Consider the following 23,868-nt stretch of genomic DNA (forward strand, 5'->3'; position numbering starts at 1 on the left):
CTACACAATCTTGATGTGTAGGTATTAATGTATTACCCATTCAATAGGGGCTGCGCAGACTTGATTTGAAAAGAGTAGAAATTTGCCAGTGGTAGAGAACGGAATAGATCTGGAAGGTGACTTGGGGAAGAGGAGAAATGTCAAGAGAAAGTGCGCTGGGGTGAAAATTGTCTCAGGAATTGAGCATCTTCACGGAAAATTATATTTTAAGAAGTTTTGCTACCCATTAGGCATAGAACCACCTTTGGAATTTTTTTGAAAGATCCTCGTAAACGTTTAAATTTGCTTTGTAATTATCGGTAGATACTTCAGTGGTGTTTCTTCTGGATGTCACCCTGGACAGAGATAGGCCTCACAAGGCTGGGGGGTCCTTCCTTGGAGTCCTCTCCTTCTCATAAATCTGTCTACTCTTGGAAGCTTGGTTTTCCTCATCAGCAAAATGGGGATAAGAGAACCTAGCTCATAAGGTCTTTGTGAGGATTTAAGATAATGAACCTAAAGTACTTAACCCAGTGCCTGGCACATATAGGTGCTCGGTACATAACACCAGTCATCACGGGCAGGCAAAGTCTCCCTTAAGAGCCTGGGCCACCGTGGGACACTAGGGCAGAGGAAGGAGCAGGAGTTAGGGTCTCACACACTTGATTTGCATCTTGAATGCCCTCTGGCTCTAGATACTTAACCTGCATTCACTCAAAAAATCTTTGTTGAGCTCATGGCATTGGTGTTACAAGCACAGACCCTGGAGCCCAGCTGCCTGGCTTTGCTCCTTGGTTTGGTCACTCCTGCTGTGCAAGTTATTAAACCTCTCTCTGTCTTAGTTTCCTCACCCAAGGCTGTTATATTTATAAAATACAGGGAATGGTATATGGTGCAGAGCAAAGGCCGTGTAAATTCTTAACAAATAAATAAAAGTGTTGGTGCTTCAAAAGATGGTGGTACTCCAAGAGTAAGAAAGAGGATTGTACTTCCATCCATATTCCCCGTATGGATGGAATTACAGTCTTCAAAGTTATATCTTACAAAGACTGGATCAGAGGTCCAAAAATTTCCTCTGAAACGGAGTCATCATTATTTCACTGCATTTCCCATGGCCATTTTTTTATTCTTTCTTTCTTTTTTTTAAGTATAGTTGATTTACAATATTGTGTTAATTTCTGCTGTGTGGCAAAGTGATTCAGTTATACATATCCGTTTCCATTCTGGTGTATCACAGGCGTTTGAATATAGTTCCCTGTGCTCTGCAGTCGGGCCTTGTTGTTTCCCATGGCTATTTTTGAATAAACAGCCAGTGACACTGGCATAAAAGCTAGTCATGTAGTGACACAATGACGATAATAACGTACTCAGTGGGGTCAAAATATGCTGCCCCCAAATATACCACTTTGGCATATGGATTATTTTGATCTAAAGCCCGTCGAGAACCAACAGGTGCAGGAAGAAGGCTTCTTGGAGCCTCCGCGCTCCGACTGAGAGCAGGTCTGCCATAAATTCTCCTTCCTGGCGGGAGGGGGAGTCTTATGGCCATGAAGGGAATGGAAAGTTGGCACCGAGATGGGACTGCACAAACGAACCTTACTAAAATAACTCTTATCTTCCACTAGTTTCCCCATATATTTACCTTTCCACGATTTAGCACCCTAGAAACTCAAAACCCTTTTTATTTCTTGTCACTTCCCCACAAACTTAACATCCTTCTGTTAAAATGATACAGAAGCTTCAGGGTCTGACCACCTTTTTGAGGTTTTCATTTATTTCTGTGGTGCTCCCATCCCATATGTATATGAAATAAACCTTTTTTCCTGTTAATCATTTTGTCATTTCAATTTGCAGAGCCCCAGATACTGAACCTAAGAGGGTGGAGGAAACAGTTATTTTTTCCTCTCCAACAGTATAATTTATCGAATCTCTACTTTTGGCTATCATCTCTGTTATTTGGCTTCTCAAGCATCCCATGAGATACTTCAGTTATACAAGAGAGGGCCCCGGGGATTGGTGGGAGAGCCCCTTACTCGTGGTCACGTGGCTCTAAGTGGGAGAACTGGGGTTTGAACCATGGTCTCCCAGATACTAAAGTTTGTGTCCTTTTTTTTACCATGTTCTGCTCTGTTCTCCTGCCCTTCAAAATACCAGCCCAGAGTGCCCCAAAGGACCTGAGGTTGGAAACACACAGAATTGATGATTATTTCAAAGCATTTTGGTGGGTCGAAGGGTAAGAAGTCCGGTCACACTCCCAGGAGAAGCGCTGAGAAGTGTCGTTGGGATCCGTGATCCGTGAATCAGCCCAAGAGGCTTGTGAAATGCATTCACAGTCTGTCTGTGTCTGACTGGCAGTAGCCCTGGAGCTGGAAATGTGAGTGGTCAGAACAAAGCTGCTGGAGCCTTAATTAAACATTGTATTACTTCCAGTTAATGGGGATCACCAATCAACAAAGGCTAGTCTAGCCTGTCAAGGAAACCTGCCTTTCTCACTGGACTTTGCAGCCGAAAGATGGCCAGTCAGACACAGAATAATGATAATGTCAATGTCAGGCTCAAAACTCACCCTGAAGTCCATCTTGTTTGGACCAGCCACAGTCAGAGCAGCATGTTCTCAATACATTGTAACGGCGCACTTGAGACAGGAAGACAAGAGTACAGCCATTTTGAAAAAGGACTGGGGGAAGACCTTGGGCCAAACGGGCCTTGGAAGCAAAAGAACAAAGGCTCTGGGGTCCTGAGTCCCAGAGACAAAAACCAGGCTCACAGGAGTACAAGATTAACTTTGTCTCTGTTACACTAAGGAGTGTACCTAGTTGCCACAAGACAAGAAGCTCAGCTATCAATTTTAACCTTATCTGTTCCAATGTTTTCTTGCAGAAAATTCTCATGCACTCCTTTTCCCTCACCAAAGCGCTCCCTGTTCCCGACAGCCACCATGGAGCCACCTGGTGCTGCTCAAAGAAGTTTGATGATTTCTGGAAATTAACCAGTGATGATGAGACAAACCCTCCCTATTGTTAGAAAAGCAACTCGCCCCTTCTCAGGGAGCTGCCACTTTCTTCCACCTTCTCCCTTGTGCACAAGCTCTCTCTTTTAATAAGAGAGCTTTGCTTATCTAAGAGTCTTGTGGAAGTGACATTCATGTCTATGGTATTGCATCCAAGAATCTGGAGATAACACTTGCACTCAGCATCCTTCCTAGTGAGGACCAGCTCTCTCTCTGTGAGGAGGACCCAGAGGCCTAAGGCCGTACACCCCCGCAGTCGGCTCCACTGCCCGGGGGAGACACTGAAAGGGGAGGTTCTGGTTTTTCAAAAATAGTTCATTCAGAAAAAGAAGCAAAGAATCTATTATTTCTTGACTATCTGAGGTGCCAGGAATTTTACATATGGTATCTACTGGTCCTGGAAGTAACCCCACTTAGGGGTTATCATCCTTATTTTACAGTTGGAGGAAAGCAAGGCCCAGGCAAGCAACCGGCCCCTGGGAACGCAGCTCAAAGAGCCAGGAGTGGAATCCCGGTCTGTTTGCCGCCAAAATCCATGATTGATTGGCCTCTGAGAAAGTATAGTTTCTGAGCTGTTGCCTTGCTGCCAGCCATTTTTCAGGGCATTCTTTTCTTCTCATTCCAATTCTTTGGATTAAAGATCATGTTTCCTTTATCACAGATGTGAGGACAAGCCATCCTCCCGGCTGAGGACTGCATTAAGATGCTAATCGATAGCTTAAGGGAAAAAATGGAAAGAAACAGACAGTGATCAAGGGGTGAGTTTTAGTTAAGTGCAGAGTAAGGGATTGGGTGATAGAAACTCCTCTCCTATCATTCGGCAACCAGGAGCCCAGAGTTTGGGAATTAGAGCAGATGCATTTCTTATCTGGCTTCATGCTTTGGGGAGTAGAGGGAACCGAAGGGTTTGCAAATCTCTACGGTATGTGACTTACCTGTCTCCCGAGCAGGATAAAGGACTTCAAAGAATTTAAGCAGCCTGAAAGATTAACAGCTAAATCAGAGCTGTGGGGTTTATATGAGTTCTTAGTGAAAGATACAGAGGGTGGAGGTGGGGAAAGGCTTGATAACTTTGCTTTAAGTCCTCCGGAAAAAAAAATGGAATAATAATCCTACCAAGAATTCACAGCGGTGAAACCGGATCACCTCCATTGGAGAAAAATGCCTTTGCTGTGAACTGAAGAGCATCCGTGAACAGAATGACAAAGCACTGATTCAACGTGGGATGGGAAACCTCTTCTGACAGTAATTACATGTATTGAAGGAGCAGAACAGGATCACGGGGTGATGATTTCCCCTTCCTGCTGTAAAGGTCTGTGAGCCAAGCATCACCTGTCCTGTGAGCCAGTGCAAGTCTTCTGAAGAACCGGCTAGGGTTGCTCGTGAATTTTAGCAGGGTGGGCAAGCCTGGCCCCATTGCCTGTTCCTATAAAGCCGAAAATGGTTCTACATTTTTAAACAGTTGTAAAGAAGCAAAAGAAGAAGAGTATTTCATGATGTGTAAAAATGATATAAATTTGAATTTCATTATCCACATGTGAAGATCTCTTTGGCTGTGATATGCTCCCTTCAGCTACCCACACCCCAAACTTTACCTCATCCTTTTTATTCTCACCTCAGACCTCCCCGTCACCAGGAAGCCTTCTCTGATACCCTCCCATCCCATTAAGGGTAATATTTTTGTATTTGTCTTATTGTGCTCTATTGGGATGATCTCTTTGCTTGTCTGTCTCCCTCAGTAGGTTGTGTGTATGTGTGTACCTTCAGGGCAGGTACCCTCGTACCTCAAGCATCCTGCCTCCCCAGCACCTACAGTGGTTCAGGCCGGCTGGAACCCACGCAGGAGGTGGGGGACAGTGAGGATATTGTCGGAAAACGAATAGGTCACTCGCTCCATGAGATGAGGTCTGCGCTTGGCATCGCCAACGCCATACTCTTCTGATCGTCTTCTATGTCATCAACTGCTTTTGCTCAGCCTCTTTTGCTGCTTCCGCCTCGTCTCCTTGACCTCTTGAGGTTGCTGGGTGTAGTCTTTAGGTGTCTCCTCTTTTTTCTCTATACTTGTTCACTTGGGGATCACATCTTGTCTCATGGTTCTAAAGGCTATCTGTAACTTGTCAAATCCATAGATAGATAGACAGACAGACAGACAGATAGGTCCCTTCAGCCCTAAATAATCTTAATTCCACACTCAGCTCTCTACAGAACATTTCCACTAGATGCCTCGTGTGCATCTCAGATTTAACATTTAAAAAGCCAAATTCACATCCTTTTGCAAAAACTTGCCCCTTCCCTAATCTACTCCCATCTCAATTAATGATGCGTTCATTCTTCCAGGTACTCAAATAAAATACTGCATAATCTTCCTGGATTCTTCTCCTTCTTCCACATCTCACATTCAGTCTATCAGAAAATCCTGTCATTTCTACTCTTTTTTTTTTTAATTGTTTGTGGCTGGGTTCTTTTTTTAAATTATTTTTATTGAGATATAGTTGCTTTATAGTGTCATGTTAGTTTCTGCTGTGCAATGAAGTGAATCAGTACCATGTGTAAAGCAGATAGCTAGTGGGAACCTGCTGTATAGCTCAGGGAGCTCAGCTCGGTGCTCTGTGGTGACTTATATGGGTGGGAAGGGGCAGCAGAGGGGGGAGATCCAAGAAGGAGGGGATATATATATACATATAGCTGTCATTTCTACTCTTAAAAGGTATCTAGATTCTAAATATTAAGATTTCTCACCACCTCCATCAGCCTGGTCCAAGCCACTCTTGGCTCTCACCTGGATTATTGCTAATGCAGTCGTGTCCCTGATTAATCTCCTTGCCTCTGCCTTTGCCTCATTCAGTGTATTCTCAATACAGCAGCTAGAGAACCCCTTGTTAGCATCCGTCAGATCTTCTCACCTCTCTCCTCAAAGCCCCGCATGACTTCCTGTCTGACCCAGAGTAAAAGCAAATGTCTTTATCATGACCCAGGAGGCTGTTCATGACCTGACCTCTGTTACTTCCTAATTTCATTTCTGCTTCTCTCTGCTAACTCCACCTGCCCTCCACTGGCCTGGGGCTGACCTGCCCAGAGCCAGAAGATAAATTGCTGGCAATGTTTTCATATTTGATGTGGAGGCAGGATACAAGGACAATTGGACTCTTCTCAGGGGAGACACCTTACACGTCTTCAGTGTGGGGAAGCCACAGGGTCTCAGGTCACCTGGATGCCCGACACTGTTCATTGTTGAAAGCTTCATTGTTGGAAGCCGACATTGTTAGGAACAGTAACTGGCTCCCAGGAGGATCTGCGAGGTTATGAATGGGCTTTTGCTCCATTTGTGCAGATGGAAAGGGATTTTCTCAGGGATATAATTTTTAGGCTCTTTTTCTGTCTGTCATGCAGTCATCTGAGACCGGAGGCGGGTATGTTTTATTGGGGGAGGGACATATGTTTGCTGAGCGGATGCTCATCTCACCTGTCAGCCCCAGGTCTTCACAATGACAAATGTGGACCTGATCTTCTAGCAGACCTTCTACCCTGCTTCCTAGTGGTTACAGGCACTTATTTAATAATGAACAAGTTCATGGGCACCACGGCCAGCTTGTCCAGTGTTGGCCAACTTTGTCCTTTGACTTACAGAGTGATTTGTGGCAACCTGGCTGGGTTTTTGCTTCCCTGTGTGTATGTAGGGTTTTCAAGTGGGCTTATGTACCAGGTGCTCATGTTGCTATGCTGTTTTCCCTCTGCCCAGCTGCGAGCTCACCTGTGGTCACAGTACACAGGTCACAGCAGGCAGACAGCTCCTCTGGCTACGTCTCTCTGCTTCTCTGCCTTAGAGCTTTTGCACCTGGGAGCTTGCTCAGCTGTAGCACAGGAAAACTGACAGAGGAGGGAATTTATATCCCAGGGGCAACTCTCAACCAGGGAAGAACCGGGCTCCGTGGATGAATGCCCCAGATGCCTGTCCCAAGGTGGAATGATTCTCTGGTGTATTTCACATGGGTTCTCAGGGGGTTCCTGGTGGAATGGAGCCCAGTTACCCACAAGGATTAGCTCATTCTTTACTGGCTTTTCTCCCTCCCTGTTCCAGTCTCTCCACTCTTTCTCAGCTATGTTTTCTGGGATCACTTTCCAAATATACTACCTGCATCCAACATTCTGTCTCTATTCTTGCGGAAACCCAAATTAAGGCAGCCAGGCGTGTGGGTACAGGATAGAGTCAAAAGCTGTCATTCACTGAACATGCGCTGAGTGCCAGATCCTTGGCTAGGATAATAACCCTTCAAGGCACACAGTTTTCTCCCCACTTTACAGATGATAAACCAAGACAGAGAAAGGTTAAGTAACTCTCCCAAGGTTCCCTGCTCCAACTCCCTCTTTCTCATGAGAAAACATCCCTTCCTGCTGTACTGACAACAGAGAGAGGCCATCTGATATAAGCTTTACTAATTTCCTCTCTGTTGACTTACATTCACTCTGAGTCTTCCCCCCAACATGGTCTAGGAGGGGAAGCTTCTCCAAAGAAAGTGGCATGAGTCTTGGGGGTAGATGGTCCTGGGCCCTACTTGTGACTGTTCATTTATGAATGTCTGTCCTCGGGCAGGTCTTTTATGTTTCTGGGTCTGAATTTTCTCACCTATAAAAATGGAGTAATAATGTCTTAAAACTGTAACGATTAGATCATGTTTTACTAAAGTCTGTACATCTACAACCTGTATAGTGGCTGTTATTAAGGAGGTGTGCAGTCCACATCATGCACTTTGTAGCTGTGAAAACATTGAATTATGTTTCCTTTCTTGTGTCTTTATTCTCTGCGTCTCAACCACTTCTTACAAACATACCCAAATCCCGTCCTATTCCTCCTGCCCGCAACGAATAATGAACTGTCTTTCCTTGTCGCTCTGTGTTGCTAATGAAGCAAAGGACATTTTGCCACACAATCATTGAAATGTCTATTTATTAATAAGTGGTGCGGTATTTATTTGTTTTAAGATAGAACATAAAAAATCAGGTAAGAATTGTTTGCATAATATATATGGAAATCAACTTATTAAAGTTGTTCAAATATTGGACAGAGCCAGAATATAAATTACACATACAGTTTAAAAATTACAGGAAATCATATTATAAAGAGCACGAAAGGCCACTTGTGGAAGAGTTGTGTTCCCATGTAAGCCAGAACGTGAAGAGAGCCTACTGTAGCATGGAGGCAAATTCAGGGGGCAAGGCACCAGAATTCTATGCCGTAAAAGGGGGTTAAAGAAAGTACAATCCAAAATCAGAAACAACGGATTCATGTCACTGGAAGCCTCAGTTTGCTCTTCAGATTGGTGTTTTCCATCACTGCTACATCACAAAGAGAAAAAAGAAAAAGAAGAATAGCCATACCCATTGGAAGCAACGTGGAAGGCAGCTTCCTCTTTAAAACAGGGAATGATTGACAATTCTGGTGAAGTTGGTGCATCTTTCTAAGGGGGTTTTCAAGATGGGGCAGGGCCCACCTCACATCTCCAACAGCAAAGCCTGACACTCGACAACAAGGTGGCTGCCAGTCTTGGAACTTGGCCTCCCACCTGGACTCTGAACTATCACAGGAACTTTGGAGGGTGGAGCTGCGCTCCCCTCCCTTGGAAAAGGATTCAGAGGGAAAAGAAGAGCCCAATTATCAGATCAGGTTGGCTTCCACTGGGAACCTTGATCTTTTCATATCGAGAAAGAGAAACACAACTGTTCTGAGCCTTTGGCCTCCCAGAGGATGTTTTTGAGGACTCACCTGTTTCTGCAGGATCTCTGAGCTCTGAAATAAAGGGACAGTCTAGAGACAAAAGACTAGTCAGGAGGGACATTTGAACTTGCTTTGTTAAAACAATGAAAGGAAATCCTTGGGGGCAAAGAACACGGGGCACTTGTGGGATAATCTGTAGCCACACCAAACTCCCGGAGCTGATGGATTCCAACATGAGCCAGATGGACGATTTGTGTGGCATGATTGTCTGCCGCCGACAGCTGGATCATGAAACCACGCAAAGGAGCAGACAGAACCCGCCGAATAGCAAGGGGAACAGTCAATGCGAGAATCACTCTTCTCTCCAGGGAACCAACAGGACTGTAATCACTTTACTTAAAGGTGATGGGGTGTGGGAGGGCAAGGCTTTGTGGAAGCCCGCAAGGCATGATTTGGGAGCATTTCTATTGACCTGGGAGACTTGGGGTGGGGAGGAAGAATGGGTTTTGGAGGTACATGGGTTTTGGTTAACGGCTTCTCCCTCTCAGCTTCAGCTTTCTAGAAGATGGAAACAGTAATACCTCCTCAGTGGGGTTGTGATGAGGATTGCATGAAGTCGAGAGAGAGAACTATGACGTCACATGCTGCCCATAAAGAGAGCTTAGGGTGAATTCTCCTCCCCTTCCCTGAACTCAGTCTTGGGGACAGAGGAAGAGAATAGAACACTGAAGCGAAACGTGCTCTCATTTTGCGTTACTCTCAGGCAACAAATTGTAGAGTCCATCTGACAAGTCTAAGAGGAATTGCAAATATATTCCTAACCCCTGGGCAAGGCTTTTGACCGCTTAATTATAAGTCACACTCAGGTTATTCTTACATAGACCCTTATTTTTTGACTTATTTCCCTCTGACACTTATTTTAACCTTAGAACGGTGCTATGTGAAGGCTGACAGAATGACAGTCATTAAAGTCAGTGGGTCACCTATTGCCATCCAAGAACTTGACCACCTTTCTATCTCTTAGGAGCTCCTGACTCAGGAGAACTGAACATCCTGCTACTAGCTTTAATAAGAGGAGCCCTGCCAAATTCTGGAAAATCTATCCCAAGCACAATATAAGTGGAAACCAACTATGGAAATCCTCATTTGAGCCAATGGAGGCCTGGTGACTTCCTAAAATAATTTTCTAGTTACAGGAACATAAGATATCTTCAGTTGAATCCTGTTTGCTTCTTTGTAGCTTTTGGTGAAGACTAGAATACCTGGCTGTGATATGACCAAGACAGACGTTCTCTGGGACAAAGCAGGAGGAGTCAGGCTGTGCCCAGGTGGGACCCAGAGATCCCAGGGCAAAGGGACAACTTCAGTAGACCTGCTGACTTGGGGTCATATACTTCCCCAAAGAAATCACATCCCATTTCCTAAAATCAAGCCCATACATTTTTTTCAAGGAGAAATCCTGGTAACTTGGCTTATAGGTAAGGATATAACCTGAGGCATCACTCTGGAGCTGAATGAGTCCAAGCGATGGACCAAAGAACTGAACCAGTCTAAGCTTGGGGGAGAGGTCAGGGGAGCGGAGGGGAGGAGTGCTCTTCTTCATTCCTTTTCTCAACCACACACGGCAGCAGTGGCATGTCTGCAGCTTTGGAACACAGCAGGATTTTGGAAGAAAGAGCGATGTCATCTTTCAAGGCATGGGATCATCAATCATATTCCAGAGATGGGAAGATGTCCCGACACATGTGTCTGGTTTCGCAGTTTCTCCAGTGGACCAGGAAGTTCTCTCTCATCTCCTGGGCTCAACAGAAATACTTTATTCTCACTGGGTATTTTAGTTTTTGATCTCCAACATCTGGTCCAGGAGTTAGGAGACCTGAGTTCTAGATTCTGCTACACAGTCACTCATTTAATCGCTGATCGACTAAGTGTGACTCCCTTTGCTCTGAGCCTCTGCTTCCTGATATAAAAAGAGAGGTGGTCTGGGTAATTAAGGTCTCTTCTTGCTCTGAGCATCTAAGAATCTATGAAATTATACCTCCCTGTGTCTATGATAATAAAGCCCAGTTTCCTGCAGGGATGCCAGAGTTGAGGCTGTTCAAAGCTGGGAACCAATCCCCCTGAGGAGGGTTTCAGCAGACTTAAACTCTTTCTTGGAAGTTCTCCACTCATTGCTAGCATTTGTCTGACAGACATCATGGCACGGTTGAATTTCCTCGTTGAAACCACTCATTTCTTTATATTTAATTATTCCTTCTATCTGGCTTTACCTCCTACACATCATCCTTCGAGACAACGGGGCAGTATCTGGTACAGTGTGTCCCATGGAACTGCCACAGCCCAACCTCTGGGACCCAACAGTCTTGCTCTCCTCATTCCGACATTCCTGCTCTTCCTTATTTTGATGGAAAAAGTAAGCATTTCTATTTCTAGAGATGTCCTTATTTAAATAGCAATTGTGAAAGTGCCTGATTTTGTCGTGTAAAAATTGGGATTGTATCTTCACCACTCTTTTTCTGAAAAAGATTTTCTAGTGTAAATTTAGAGTTCATGAGTAATACCAAGACTCAGGCAATGGCGTCCATACATGATGTAAAAAAAGAACACGAATAACAGTACCCCGGATATGGCAGTCATTGTAGTAGGGGCTTTATCTATATAGATTGTGTCTTTGAAAATCAAAACACATCAGAAAAGCCAAAGACGTTTGAATATAAGTCAGATTTTCATCCAGGGCATCTCTATATCCTTCCGAGCTCTTTGGTATTTTTCATTACTGGTTTCCTAAAGCACTAAAGCTATGCAGATAGGCTGGTTCCTAACATGTTCTGACCTGGGCATCGTGATACCTGCTACCTGATTTAGGGGACTGTTGGCTCAGTTTTAAATAGTGTAATATCAGTAACACAAGAACTTTGGGTTGATTTGAATACAAAGAAAGGACTTACAGTCTGTTTAAAAGTTCATCCTGAAACAAGCAAGCCTTCAAAGACAAGTGAGGACATGGGCAGACTCCTCAGGATGCCCAGGGTTCAGAAAGCAAAGGTAATCCTTGGGGTTCTAGGTGCCCTGGATATGTATTCAAGGAACATGAAGAGTACCTATGGGGCATCTTCTGGAGGAAGCCTGGGGTGCACTTTCCAAAGTGCTGTTGGCTTCTTAGGACACTGGACACATTTATCCTCTTGCCCCAGGAGAACCTGATGTGCAGGTTTCCAGAAGCAGAGTGACACTTTTCTCTTCAAATAGATGCTGTATATTGGTCTTTACTATAAGCTTCTCTTGGTCAACACAATGAAATGGAAGTAGCTCAGCTCCTTGCCTGGTCTCAATCATGGTAGGGATTTGGAGAGGAAGAAAAAGCTGATTTCTCCAAGAACCTTCTCAGATACTCCAGAAACTCCTTCTTCCACAGCTTGTCTGGAGCTATAATGTCTAAAGCATTGAACGCAAACTCAAAGTCCCCCTACAATCCAATCGGCCTTCCCGGAGCTGATGGGGTCATTACGATTTTGATGCAGAAGTTTTGCTTTCACTTTCTTCCATGTTCAGTCTCTCACTGATTCCAGCCTAGGAAGCATTCCTGTCTGTATAGTTGTCTGCAGGGATGAAATCAGGTTCTTTCCACTTCTGGGAGACATAATTTAAAGGGACCTTTAATAATTCAAGGCCACCAGATTCCTAGCTTTTTGACAGCAGTCTGTATTTTTCTTATCTCTGAATTTCTGGTGCATTGTGCCGTGCCTAGAAGACAGTGGCGCTTAATAAGTCTTGTAAATGAATAACCAAAGGAACGTTTTTATCACGCTCATTAGGGTGGTATGGAATTATGACAATGATCTTGGCTAGTTTTGAGTAGCTCCTGTTACGTTAACATTTTCTGTAAGTAATTATTCTTTCAACTTACAGTGTCTAGGAACTGTCTTGCACAAAATAGGCATTAAATGCATACTGTTGATTAATGAGCTCATTTGATGTACAGTATATACCTTGGGGTTTTCTGGCTATGTTTTCATGACAACTAGAGCTTTATAATGTCAATGCCATGTCTAATAAGTCTAATCTCTCAGTTTCCAGAACAAACACAGTTAGTGAATAAACTTTCTCAATTTGATTTTTTTTTCCCTCTCACAATTAAAAAAACAAAAAAACTTTAAGTATTTGCTTGTGTGCTAGTCTCTGATAGTCAAAACTCAAAATTGATCTCAAGTATTTTCTTCTCAGCCCAATAGGATCCCCCGTCACCTAACATTTGGAAAGTGTATTTATCTCATTAATGTTGATCCTGCTAAAAGACGACCTCTTCAATTTTGCATATATCATGTTGTGACACAGAGACTGAATACATATATCATAGTTTCCCTTGAGAAAGTCATCCTTCATTTGCCATTATTTCATGGAGTTCTGCTGAAACTACTGCAATTTCCTGGGCAAGCTTCAGAACCACTGGTTTATCTGAAGTAGAATAATCTTGGGCTGTGTTATTTACCAATTCTGTTGGATTATTTCATCATGCTGTTTTTTTTGTTTGACAAAAAGAGGTTTGTGGAAGCACACACTGTTTCTCCTAATAACTTATGTTTAATCCCAGACTCTGAATTTCTACTTCATCAATGCCAGCCATGTTGATGATGTCGTCTGTGGGCAGGCAACTTGAGTAGGTTTGGTTTGCATTTCTGGAATGTGTTTTTTTTTTAAAGGAATATCAAAGAATATTCTAGATGATTTTTCTTTCTTTTTTGTTTTCTTAGATGGGAAAGAACAGCTCTTAAGATTCTTATCATTTATTCATTCATGACGATGTAATTTGCCTTGGTCTACACTGATAAAGACAACATACTGCATTGGAGGTATGGAATCGACACAAACCCAATCCCTGCCCATCAGTTACTAAAAGAACCTAAGGTAATCCTCTAACTTTGGAGCCATGGTAACTATTTTTAACCTGAGGATGAGAAAGTCTCACTCTTCCAGCTGGGAACTCCATTGAGTTCTTGGAAAATGCCTCTATTTGTAAGATACTGAGGCCAGTAGGTTCTGCAAGAATATTAATAAGTTAGAAAAATAATTGGTATGTTAGATGGCTCAATCATTTTTGACAAAAGATTCCAGGAAGGTCAGAATCAAGAACCGAACTCTAAGGAAGGGGCATAAGGTTTCTTAGGTCATCAACTGCAGCCATACTGAAGGGGGTCAGGAGGCTCACATGCCCTTTGCCCTTCAGATAGCCAGAAAGTCAAACGGCAAACCATGGGGGAGGGGGTTTCACGTCTGATGTATGTGCGCACTCTTGTGTATTTCCTACCTCGGACTTCAAAGCCAACACCCATCCATTCGTGGGACTCTCCAAGTAAAACTCCTTTTTTACCCCTCACAAAGCCAAGGACTTCAGGCTTTGGTTGTAAGTCCCTAAAGTCAGGGGCTGACCCTTCATTATTACTGTACTCTGAGCCTTACACATGGTACCTGTTGACACATAGGTTGAAAGAAACCAATCTCTGAGGAAGGAGCTCCTCTCGCCGATATAGTGCAAGATCCCTGCACTAGGTAACGATGAAACCATCCACCATCACGTCTGCCGCAGCCATTATGGCTCTTGACGAGACTGCGAGGGAGAGCGTCGGTGGGACGCAGACACTCGCGTAGGCCACTTCAAACATCCTGTCATCAAGGTAACCATCCACAATGTGTGCTTAGACGTATGAAAAGAGTGAGACAGTAACACTGCAGTGTAGTCATTTAGCTAATTACCTCGAGCCTAACGGAAACCTTTTCCATCAGTGTGTTTCAGAGAATAGCAACATCTCCTAGCAGGATGGCTTCTGCTTCATATTAATGCTTATGTAGCAGGACAGTGAGCTCAGCTAGTCTTATGGCTATGTGTGGTTTAAAAAATCTAGAGGAGGGGGCTTCCCTGGTGGCGCAGTGGTTGAGAGTCCGCCTGCCGATGCAGGGGACGCAGGTTCGTGCCCCGGTCCGGGAAGATCCCACATGCCGCGGAGCGGCTGGGACCGTGAGCCATGGCCGCTGAGCCTGCGCGTCCGGAGCCTGTGCTCCGTAACGGGAGAGGCCACAGCAGTGAGAGGCCCGCGTACCGCAAAAAAATCTAGAGGAGGAAAAATGGATGGTTGTGGAAATTTTGTCTAGTTGCATATTAATGAATGTTGTAGCTCACTTGTATTACTACTTTTTTCTGGATCCAAAATGCAAAGCATCCGACAAACATGTTTTGCAATAAAAGCAGACATCCTCCTCCCGCTGGGTAAACAGTGTCACGAGTGCTTTCCACACAACAGAGTACAGGCATCTCCGTCCTGTTGTGTAAACTGCAGAGTGGCATGGCAGGAGGGACCAGGGCCTGGAGTGAGTCAGCTGACCGGGCTTTGAGTCTCAGGTCTCTGGGGAACAATGGAGTGGCCCTGGACATATGTCTTTACCTGGGCCTAAGCTTTCTCATTTTTACAAGGAAGGATGTGGACTGGATAACTCTGTGCACCCTCTTGACTCTAGTTCCTATTTGAGATGGATATTTTATACAAGTATCTCGGGGAAGAATGTGAATTGGAACCTCATTTTGAAGGCACTGAGCCCCTGCCCCGAGGGGCACCCCACTGCTGATAAATTCTGTTATCTTTGGCTACGTAATTTGGGAACTATCTTAATGTGCATGTGTGTGTGTTTTCTCCCTGCCTAGTCACAACTCATCCAACACGTTACACCTGCCACCACCCTTCATAGATGAGGAAACCGGGGCGTGATAGTTGACAATGACAGACTTACTTAGTGAGGTTCCTTTGAGAGCTTTTGGAAGGTTTTCCCAGGCTTTCCTTAATAATGTTTTAAATTCTTGGTTTTGAAGATGTGATGACTGTCTCGTTCCTCCCCTCACGTTTTTAGCTCAGGAGGCGACGTCACTGGTACGCAATGTATTTTTGTTGAGAGAATGATTTGCTTGCTTTAGAAAACGGCTAATTGTTGGACTGTTTTACACAAAGGGGCAGTGACGCTAGAAGCAACGTAAACGACTTTCTCTGCTCACCCAACCAAAACCAAAACCCAAACCAGACGACCACACAGACACATCGCACGGCTCCCCAGTCGTTTCTCCCTGTACTGGTCCAGTCATGATTCAAAGTACGAAGAGCGGCTAAACGTGTACCCTAAAGAGGCCAGCGGCGCCATTTACATAGTGTGACGTCATGCAAACCATGCTCGAGAGGAGGCGGCTTCACTGTGGCCACCTGGGGGGGAGAAAGGCCACGAGAAGCCCCAGCCCGGGCGGGGCTGCCACGCACATGCACGCGTTTGACGCAGCCACTGGGGATCTCACAGGTACGTGGCGGGTGTGAGAGCAAGCGAGCTATACAAGGTCCGTCTACATTACAAGGAGGAGCCAGCCCACGACCCCTTTTAAGTGGGCTTGTTGGAAGGGGTCCATATCGAATCGGAAATACCATCCCCCGTGGATGACAAAGGCATGGAGCCACTGGGCGTGAAGGGGTCTGTGTCCGTGTCTGTCTCACCCTCGGCGAGGTACCGTTTCTCCCTCATCCAGCTTGACCCCCCGCTCGGGCCAAACACAAAATCGTCTCTGTCTTGGGAGATGCTGAAGCCACTTGGAGAGCGTTCCAGCTCCTCGTGGTTGACAGACATCAGGGACAGGGGGGTGTCACTGTCCCGGGTGATGCTGCGTCTCTGCTGGGGGGAGACCCGGTCCGAGCAGGGGCTGTGCAGTTCAGCCTGGGAGTGGTAGCTCCCTCGGGAGTCGAGAAGAGTCAAGATAGGCAGGACGGTGGGCCTTTCCGCATAGGTGGTCGCCGAGGAGGAAAGGGTGGCGTGAACCTTTCCAGAACTGGGTGCCCCTCGGGACAGGTTCACGGGGTCGTGGGCAAAAACCCCGTAGGGGCCGGCCCTGTCAATGGGCACCTGGTGGATGCTGTAGGGAGCGCTGGGGGCGCCGGTCTCAGAGTCGTTACACATGATGGTTTTCAAATCCGCTTCCCGGTGGTCCTCTCTCTTCTCTGCCTCAGCTGGCGAAGAGGTCCCCTTGGTCGGGCAGAAGTCGGTGACGTGCACCTGCAGCCGCTCCATGTGCTGCATATGCATGTCCACCAGGAAGTCCAGCTTCTTCCCCATGTCGCGAACCTGGAAAACACAAGGAGCCGTGAATCGCTGCCTTCTTCCCCACGTCGCGAACCTGGAAAACACAAGGAGCCGTGAATCGCTGCTTTCTCCGGACCTGCGGGTAGTTTTACTGGTCGGGAGGAAAAACTATAGCGTTTACTTCTCAGAAAGGAAGAGGGTTCTTGCAAGTCGTAATCATCATAACAGCTAATTATTTTGTGCCTCTTGATTTTGAGCCTTGCGCATGGATTCGTGCTAATCTAAAAAAAAAAAAAACACACACAGGGCAAGGACTTCCCAGAAAGCCGGAAGCAGAGAGATGGGTGGAGGACAAGTTTTACCCGAGGAGGAGGTGGCCTTGCTGCTGCGCTTGGGTCTAGGAGCGGGAGATCTTGATTTGCAAACATCCCCTTACAGAAGCATCTAGACTGTTTGTGTACATTTCCCCTACCTGGTGATGTAAGCCCCAAAGATACAAGGGCAGTGGTTAGCAAGAATTGAGCTCAGAACTGGAGACCCTGCCTAGGGGTCTTGGAGGCCAGGGGAAGATACACTGAGATAAGCTGCATCTATCTGTTCCTACCCACAAAATTGAGAACGTATCAAAATCTTTGAGTGCACAGACACAAGTGTGCATTCATGTGTGCATGGCATGTTCTTTCCCTGACAGTTCATAACTCACCAGGAAGCACTGCAGGCAGGTCTACCATCCTCTCTTACAGATGAAGACACAAAGCGTAGAACTAGGTCATGGCTGAGTTGGTACCCAAGCCTTAACAATAACTAATACTTCTCTAGCAGTTAGTATGCACTTTAAAGATATTAACTTATTTAATTTTCGTAACAGCCCTATGAGGTGGATACTATTATTCTCTCTATTTTCCAGGTGAGGAAATAGAGGCACAGAGAGATGAAGTAACTCATCAAACATCACAGAGCAGGTAAGTGGAAGAGCTGAGATGAGAAATTAAAAATTTAAAATGGAAAAGGATATTCTTGATATACCAAAAAAGAATAATCATTCAGATTTTCTCTTGCTTCTTCTGCACAGATCCAATTTTAGGTTCTGAATAAAATAAAAGGATTGATAGGAATCCTAAGGGAAACTGACAGTGCTATTTATCTAGTGTAAAGTTGGGCAAACGATCCTGAAATATAAGCTGCTTTACTGCAGAGAGGAGAGGTGGGCTACCTAGGGTGCTGTCACTGAATAGGTTTCTTTCTGCCCTGAATGAACCCCACCCACAGCCTGCCCTCCTCCAGGCCCCTTCACACCGGCCACACAATGACCCAAACTTTCAGGGAAGGAGGAGAATTACGAATAAATGTGGAGAAGGTCACCAACATTCCTTAAACACCATGAAGTTCATGGTAACAGTAGCCACCATTTGTTGAGTGTTTACTGTGTGCCAGCTACTACTGTAGATAATTTACAGGTGTCAGTTGATTTAGTCCTCATGGCAACCTCATGAGGAATTAAAATCCCCATTCTACATACGAGGAAACTAAGACTCAGAACAATTTATTCACTTGCACGTGACCACCCAACCAGTAAAGTGCTGAATCGGCGATTTCATTTCCAGATCCTTTTATGAATGGTAGATTCTCAAGTATGTTATCTCCCTATGAAAAAAATGACATTTGAAAGTAAATTTCACATACTTGTTTTTTGGTGAGAGAAAGGAAGGACCTACCTGCCTCTCGACTTTCACAAACTTCCCCATCATGCTCTGGTCTTCAGCTTCGGATGTGGACGGTCTGGCCACGTACGGTTCATTCCTAGGGAAGAGCCCATGTTGCTGTAAGATCGTGATAGCTACTTGTGCCTTGCAAGGTCATTTCAGCTAGGTGGGCTGTGGCCCCTGGAACTATCCTTCTCGTGTTCAGGCTGACGTGGTCTGGAAGAGACCACGCAACTCTGGAGGCAAATGGGCATCAGGAAAGGCCAGCATTTTCCTGTCTTCAACAGGGACATCTCATGCTTACCGTGTTTACTGCAGGGAAGTGTGAAGTTTAACCAGCGGACTGCCAGGGAAGTCCTGAAGCTGAATATTAAGCTGCTCTTAGGAAGCTCTGTGTCAAGGTTAGTAACTGTGCCCAGAGTGTTTGATTCCTTTAAATTATGTTCCTTGGCCTTTCCGTCTCGGACGACTGGTTGAGGATGGAGTGGGGGAGGGGTTGTCTCATCTCTGAAATTCTACACAGTGGGGACCAATATTCCAATATTTCATCTGTTTCATTTAGTTAAGACTGGGAAACAGATGTGAAATCTGGAAAATGATGCAAAAGATGCTATTCGTAGGGAACAGGATGGAGACGTGTGCTGCATTTGCTCCTTGGCCAGGCACAGTTCATATCTGCCTAAATTCCAGTTAGTTTCAATATTGCTCTACGTAGAAGAGACCTTTCAGGGCACTTAGCTATTGCTTGAAACCATTCATGTCTGGCACTTTCTAGGCAGTTGGTTTTTCTCTCTAGGCTACTGACTCCTGCTAAGACCCTGGCCTGTCTTGGGCTGAGCAATCTTGAATTAAAGCACATGTCAAATACTGGTGGCCTGTGTGCTGAATCCAAGCCCACCGGTGTTCTCCTTGGCTTGCACAGGGTTCTAAACATTTAAGCCATCTCAGAAATGGGGAATTGTACATGAAATCTGGATATGCAGCTTTTCTTGAGAAATCAGACTCTCTGGAAACAGAGGATCTTCATTGGTAAAATTAGCAACAGCAGAACAAAGTAACAATTACCTCCTTGGGATGGGGCACGTTCACCCCTTGCTATTCTATCCCCAGGACTGAGGCCAAAGATTAGATGCTGTATATTATCCTCCTTACGTTCTCCCTTCTTTAATAAGGAGCCTTATTATGATAAGGTGCATAACATTTCTTATGCCTACCTCCCGTCACTCATGTTACCTGCCTTGAAGACACTGGGGAATAAAGAAGTGTACACTTCTTTCACAGTGGACTTTCTAAAGCAGGCATCCCCAACGCCCGGGCCACGGACCGCTACTGTTAGGAACCGGGCCGCACAGCAGGAGGTGAGCGGTGGGTTACAGCCGCTCCCCGTCGCTCGCATTACCGCCTGAGCTCCGTCTCCGGTCAGTCTTACAGTGAGTTGTATAATTATTTCATTATATATTACAATGTAATAATAATAGAAATAAAGTGCACAATAAATGTAATGTGTTTGAATCATCCCGAAACCATCCCCCCCCCAACCCCCAGTCCGTGGAAAAGTTGTCTTCCATGAAACCGGTCCCTGGTGCCAAAAAGGTTGGGGACCGCTGTTCTAAAGGATGGCTCCTTGTTCATGAGGACCTAACAAAGGACAATTCTCAAACATCTTTTGAGGGACAGCGGAGCTGCTCTGTTGAAGGACACAGCTCTGCCTGTTACAGTGTTGTCAGGGACCTGACATCTGATTTCCTTCTTGGGCTCTGTGGGTGATGATGCAGGAAAAGCCGAGATAGCTGACCAGGAGTGCCTTGGGCTCTGCCAACGTGACATATTCTTTCGGTTCCAGTAAAGCTCATTAAGTCTCCTCTTATTTTATAACTAGGAAACCATTAGTTTCATTTTCAATAGCCATAAAAAGCAGTGTCACCTACAGGGTCTGGGTGGAGGGGCTGCAAGTCTTTTGTACAGAAACCTCTCAGATGGCCACAGGCCGGAATAGGCTTCAAACTCTTTCTCTTCATCTGGTTTAGGGGAATGGCAACCTCACCCCACCGTGAAGAAGCCCAGCTGAGGTTTGGGGAATGCTCTGTGGGCTTTGGCACCACACACACAGCCTGTCAGCCCATGACCATAGGCCCCACCTGGGAGATTGCTGGGATGGGTAGGTGAATGCTTTCTGAGACTTCTTATGTTTTGGAGTAGACGGAGGTCCAGGGGTGAAAATCATATCTATTCTGAAAGAGAGCACACAAAGAGAGGGGATTAAATTAAAAACAGCTTTACATGAAAAGAGAAGAAAGCAATTCATTCTCTTCCTTCTGTAGTCAGCTGTGGGTTTGGAATATAAAGGAGAAGAGAAACAAGAGAGAGGAAGGGGGAAAGGGAAAGGAAGAGGTGACGAGAGAGAGAGAGAGAGAGAGAGAGACAGAGACAGAGACAGAGACAGAGACACAGAAAGAGAGTAAGAATTTATAATCTCAATGTATCATTATCTTTTTTCGGTCCAGGGGTACCGGGAGCATCTCTCTATCCCAGGGGAGAGAGGCAGCCAAACCACTGAGACAGGGTGACAGTTGTGTCTTGTTATTTCTTACAGGAAATGTCATGTGTGCTACAGCCTATCTGGTCTTCCAGCTCTTTTATTCCACCCAAAACACCTAGTTAGTTAGGGAGTTTTTCCTCCTAAACCCTAGCCTCTGTTTTCAGCTGTGCTCTCTTTTCTCTGCTGCTTTGCAGGCTTCTCCGACCATTAGAGGGATGATCCAACACTGGCTCCCACACCTTGCTTCCATTTCTGCTCAAGCCACTAGCTCCCTATCTGCGCCACCCTGAGCACAACAGGAGACAAACGCCCCCCCACCCCCTCCCCTCATCAAGTTGCACGGCTAGGGCAGGGGCCGGGTGTGGGAGCAGCCTTGAAGGCTTGTCACAGGCCTAGGACCGCTAAGACCACGCACCCAGAAGAAGCCATGCCTCACTCTGTCTCTCTGCAAACCCAACCGCTCCTCCAGTGACCCCACCATGTACTAAATCACCCTTCCTTTCTCTCTGGCCTCCTGCAGTATCAGCATGGCTGGGGGCATGTGATTAGCCCACTTAGGCAGTCAACCTCCCGCTAAGACTCAGAAACTCCTGTGCCTGATAAATACCAAACATGATGACTGTGCAAAGGTCCACTCAATGCACATTAAGAGGGGCTGATATTTCTGGAGGCCGGTATGTCCTAGACATCATGTTCCCTCCTTCCATCTCTCAGAGAGACACATTGCATAAATAACAGCACGTTAGGCTCAGAACTCGTTCACGTATCCTTTTGCTCGGCAGCATTGAGCACCGATTGTGTGCCCGCCACTGTGCTGGGCTGTCACAGTTGGTATTCCATTTATGGATAAAGGAAGGTCACAAATAATAAGCATTCTTCCAACCCAGCAGCATCGTTAATGGTCAACTCATTCAACATGATGGTCCTATTAACTCTGCAGGACAACCCAATGGTGAAATATTCAGATGAGAAAACTGAGGTCCAGAGAGGACCTGACTCATGTCAATCTGAAATCTCACACAGGTCTGAGAATGAGCCTCAGGGCTTTGGCTTCCTGATGTCAGTTCTATGACGTGACATCAAAGTGTCCTTTAGTTGTTTTAAATGATTTTCTTTTTAAAAGGATATTTTTACAATTCATTGAAGATTTGATAAATTTAAAAAGAAGAAATAAAATCACACATGGACTCATCACATCAGTAGAGCTATGGTAACCCCTTGGGGGAAGTCTTATTTCTTTTCTTTAGGCTCCTGTAAGGGAGAGTGTGTATGTGTTGTGTATATTTCCAAATAAATGTTACGTGTGTACATTTTTGTAATCACGGTATATAAATAACATAGTTAATATCATCACAAGATCTAGGTAGACTATATATAAATATAATCATACATATGTCCATATAAGTATCTAAGTACTATAAGTAATCATATTATGCATATATATATTCACTAATCACATAAATTTTTATCTCACTATATACATTTTTAACATGTCATTTGATGGCTGCATAACTTTTTAATGAGAGCAGGTACCATTCTTTTCTTAATCACTATTTATAGATTTGAGGCAGTGTGGTATGTTACAGAGAATGGGAGTTTTGTAACCAGTTGGATCTGGTTTGACTTCCAGCTCTGCCACCTACTAGCTGGGTAGTTTTGGGCAAATCCATCGTCCTATGAGCTTCAGTTTCATCACTGGTAAGATGGCAGCTATAATGCAATACTTAGGGGGTTATAAGGGATTAGAGACATAAATGTAGAGCACCAGGTGCCTAACAAAAATGGAGGCAGTTACTGGGAATTGGGAATCAATGCTGTTTCCATATTTTCACTAGTATAAATAACACTTGATGAACTTTTAATTGGGTGAAAATTTATATTTAGAATTAGTCAACTGGACTCATTTTAGGTAATCCCAATTTTGTTGGCAACATCCAAAGCAGCATAGTCAGGGGCCAGTAGCACAGATGCCTTTTTTCTCCCTGAGGCCTAATCAGGGTGTTGATCTTGGCTGTGTCAATGTCATAGAAATTCTTCCCAGCCTGTCTGATCTGGTGTTGGTTGGCCTTGACATCCATGTTTGATGAATATGTTTGTTCTTAAAATTTCTCCCCTGCACTGTGGATTACTGAATGCCTTTCACCCTCAGCACTAAGGTCTACCTGGCTCTGTTTAATTCCTTAGCAGTCAGGAGAGCACCATCCTTCCAGGTGTGCTGTCTTACCTCGTCTGAAGGTACTTTATCCTGGAAAGCATGTCAAGATGTCCGGCGGAATACTGCTCAATCACATCCTTCACGTCATAAGGCCTCAAAGTCTCCTTGAATTTTTTTTTATAGAGACGGAATTGTAGAATTCTGCAAGGCAAAGTAGAGACATTTGTACATCAAGAGTGGACAGTAAAGGAAATTATGATACAAGATGAGCAAACTCTGGGGCGGAGGAGGATAAAACATCCAAAAAGAAACAACTTGATGAGAAGTTTCAACTCTTGGTCCTGGTTCTACCTCTTGGAAACACACTGAATGAGGCTGGCTGGCGTCTCTCCTTCATGACTACCTCCTTTTACTCGTTTGAATAATAAATTCATAGTAACAATAAGAGCTAACATTTATTTCACATTCATTACATGCCAGACACTGAGCTAAGCGCATTTTTAACAATTTGCTAATAGATCAATTCACAGATGATGCAACTGTGGCCGAGAGAGCTCCAGCATCTTCCCAGGGCCATCTAGCTCATAATATCAGAGTTTCCTTCAAACCCAGGTTTGTACGCGGACAAGGCTCACGGTCCTAATCCTGTGTCACACTGCTTTCCAT

The 23,868-nt window shown here is 45.0% G+C and overlaps 2 protein-coding genes and 1 long non-coding RNA gene across 8 annotated transcripts in view; 2 read left to right on the top strand and 1 right to left on the bottom strand.

The window, feature by feature from the left end:
* EFR3A (EFR3 homolog A) overlaps positions 1-14,359 on the top strand; it is a 171,663-nt gene extending 157,304 nt beyond the window's left edge. Inside the window, exons 27-28 of the transcript XR_009559519.2 lie at positions 13,454-13,552; positions 14,183-14,359. The gene's annotated coding sequence lies outside the window, so the exon portion shown is untranslated. The remainder of the gene's footprint in view (positions 1-13,453; positions 13,553-14,182) is intronic.
* The window catches only part of KCNQ3 (potassium voltage-gated channel subfamily Q member 3), a 296,468-nt gene continuing 280,516 nt past the window's right edge, over positions 7,917-23,868 (bottom strand). Inside the window, exons 12-16 of one of the 2 annotated variants that reach the window (XR_009559518.1) lie at positions 23,272-23,403; positions 20,647-20,739; positions 18,521-18,605; positions 15,483-16,847; positions 7,917-12,446 (exon numbers count right to left, since the gene is read on the bottom strand). Coding sequence is in view for 1 of the 2 variants with exons in the window: in XM_060287199.1 (XP_060143182.1) it covers positions 16,113-16,847; positions 18,521-18,605; positions 20,647-20,739; positions 23,272-23,403 (1,045 nt within the window). In the remaining variant the exon portion in view is untranslated. Of the gene's footprint in view, positions 16,848-18,520; positions 18,606-20,646; positions 20,740-23,271; positions 23,404-23,868 lie in introns of both variants that reach the window. The other variant, XM_060287199.1, reaches the window with a different exon arrangement.
* LOC132593734 (uncharacterized) lies at positions 14,960-23,644 on the top strand. Of its 5 annotated transcripts, none has more exons than XR_009559522.1 (4): positions 14,960-17,767; positions 18,796-18,909; positions 19,804-19,938; positions 20,536-23,644. It is a non-coding gene; the product is annotated as an uncharacterized lncRNA (long non-coding RNA). The 5 variants fall into 5 exon arrangements; XR_009559521.1 differs by having other exon boundaries at positions 14,960-16,947; positions 17,713-17,767; positions 18,796-19,938; XR_009559524.1 differs by having other exon boundaries at positions 14,960-16,947; positions 17,713-17,767; positions 18,827-19,938.

The sequence above is a fragment of the Globicephala melas genome, chromosome 17 (assembly GCF_963455315.2).
Source record: "Globicephala melas chromosome 17, mGloMel1.2, whole genome shotgun sequence".
Classification (NCBI taxonomy): domain Eukaryota; kingdom Metazoa; phylum Chordata; class Mammalia; order Artiodactyla; family Delphinidae; genus Globicephala; species Globicephala melas.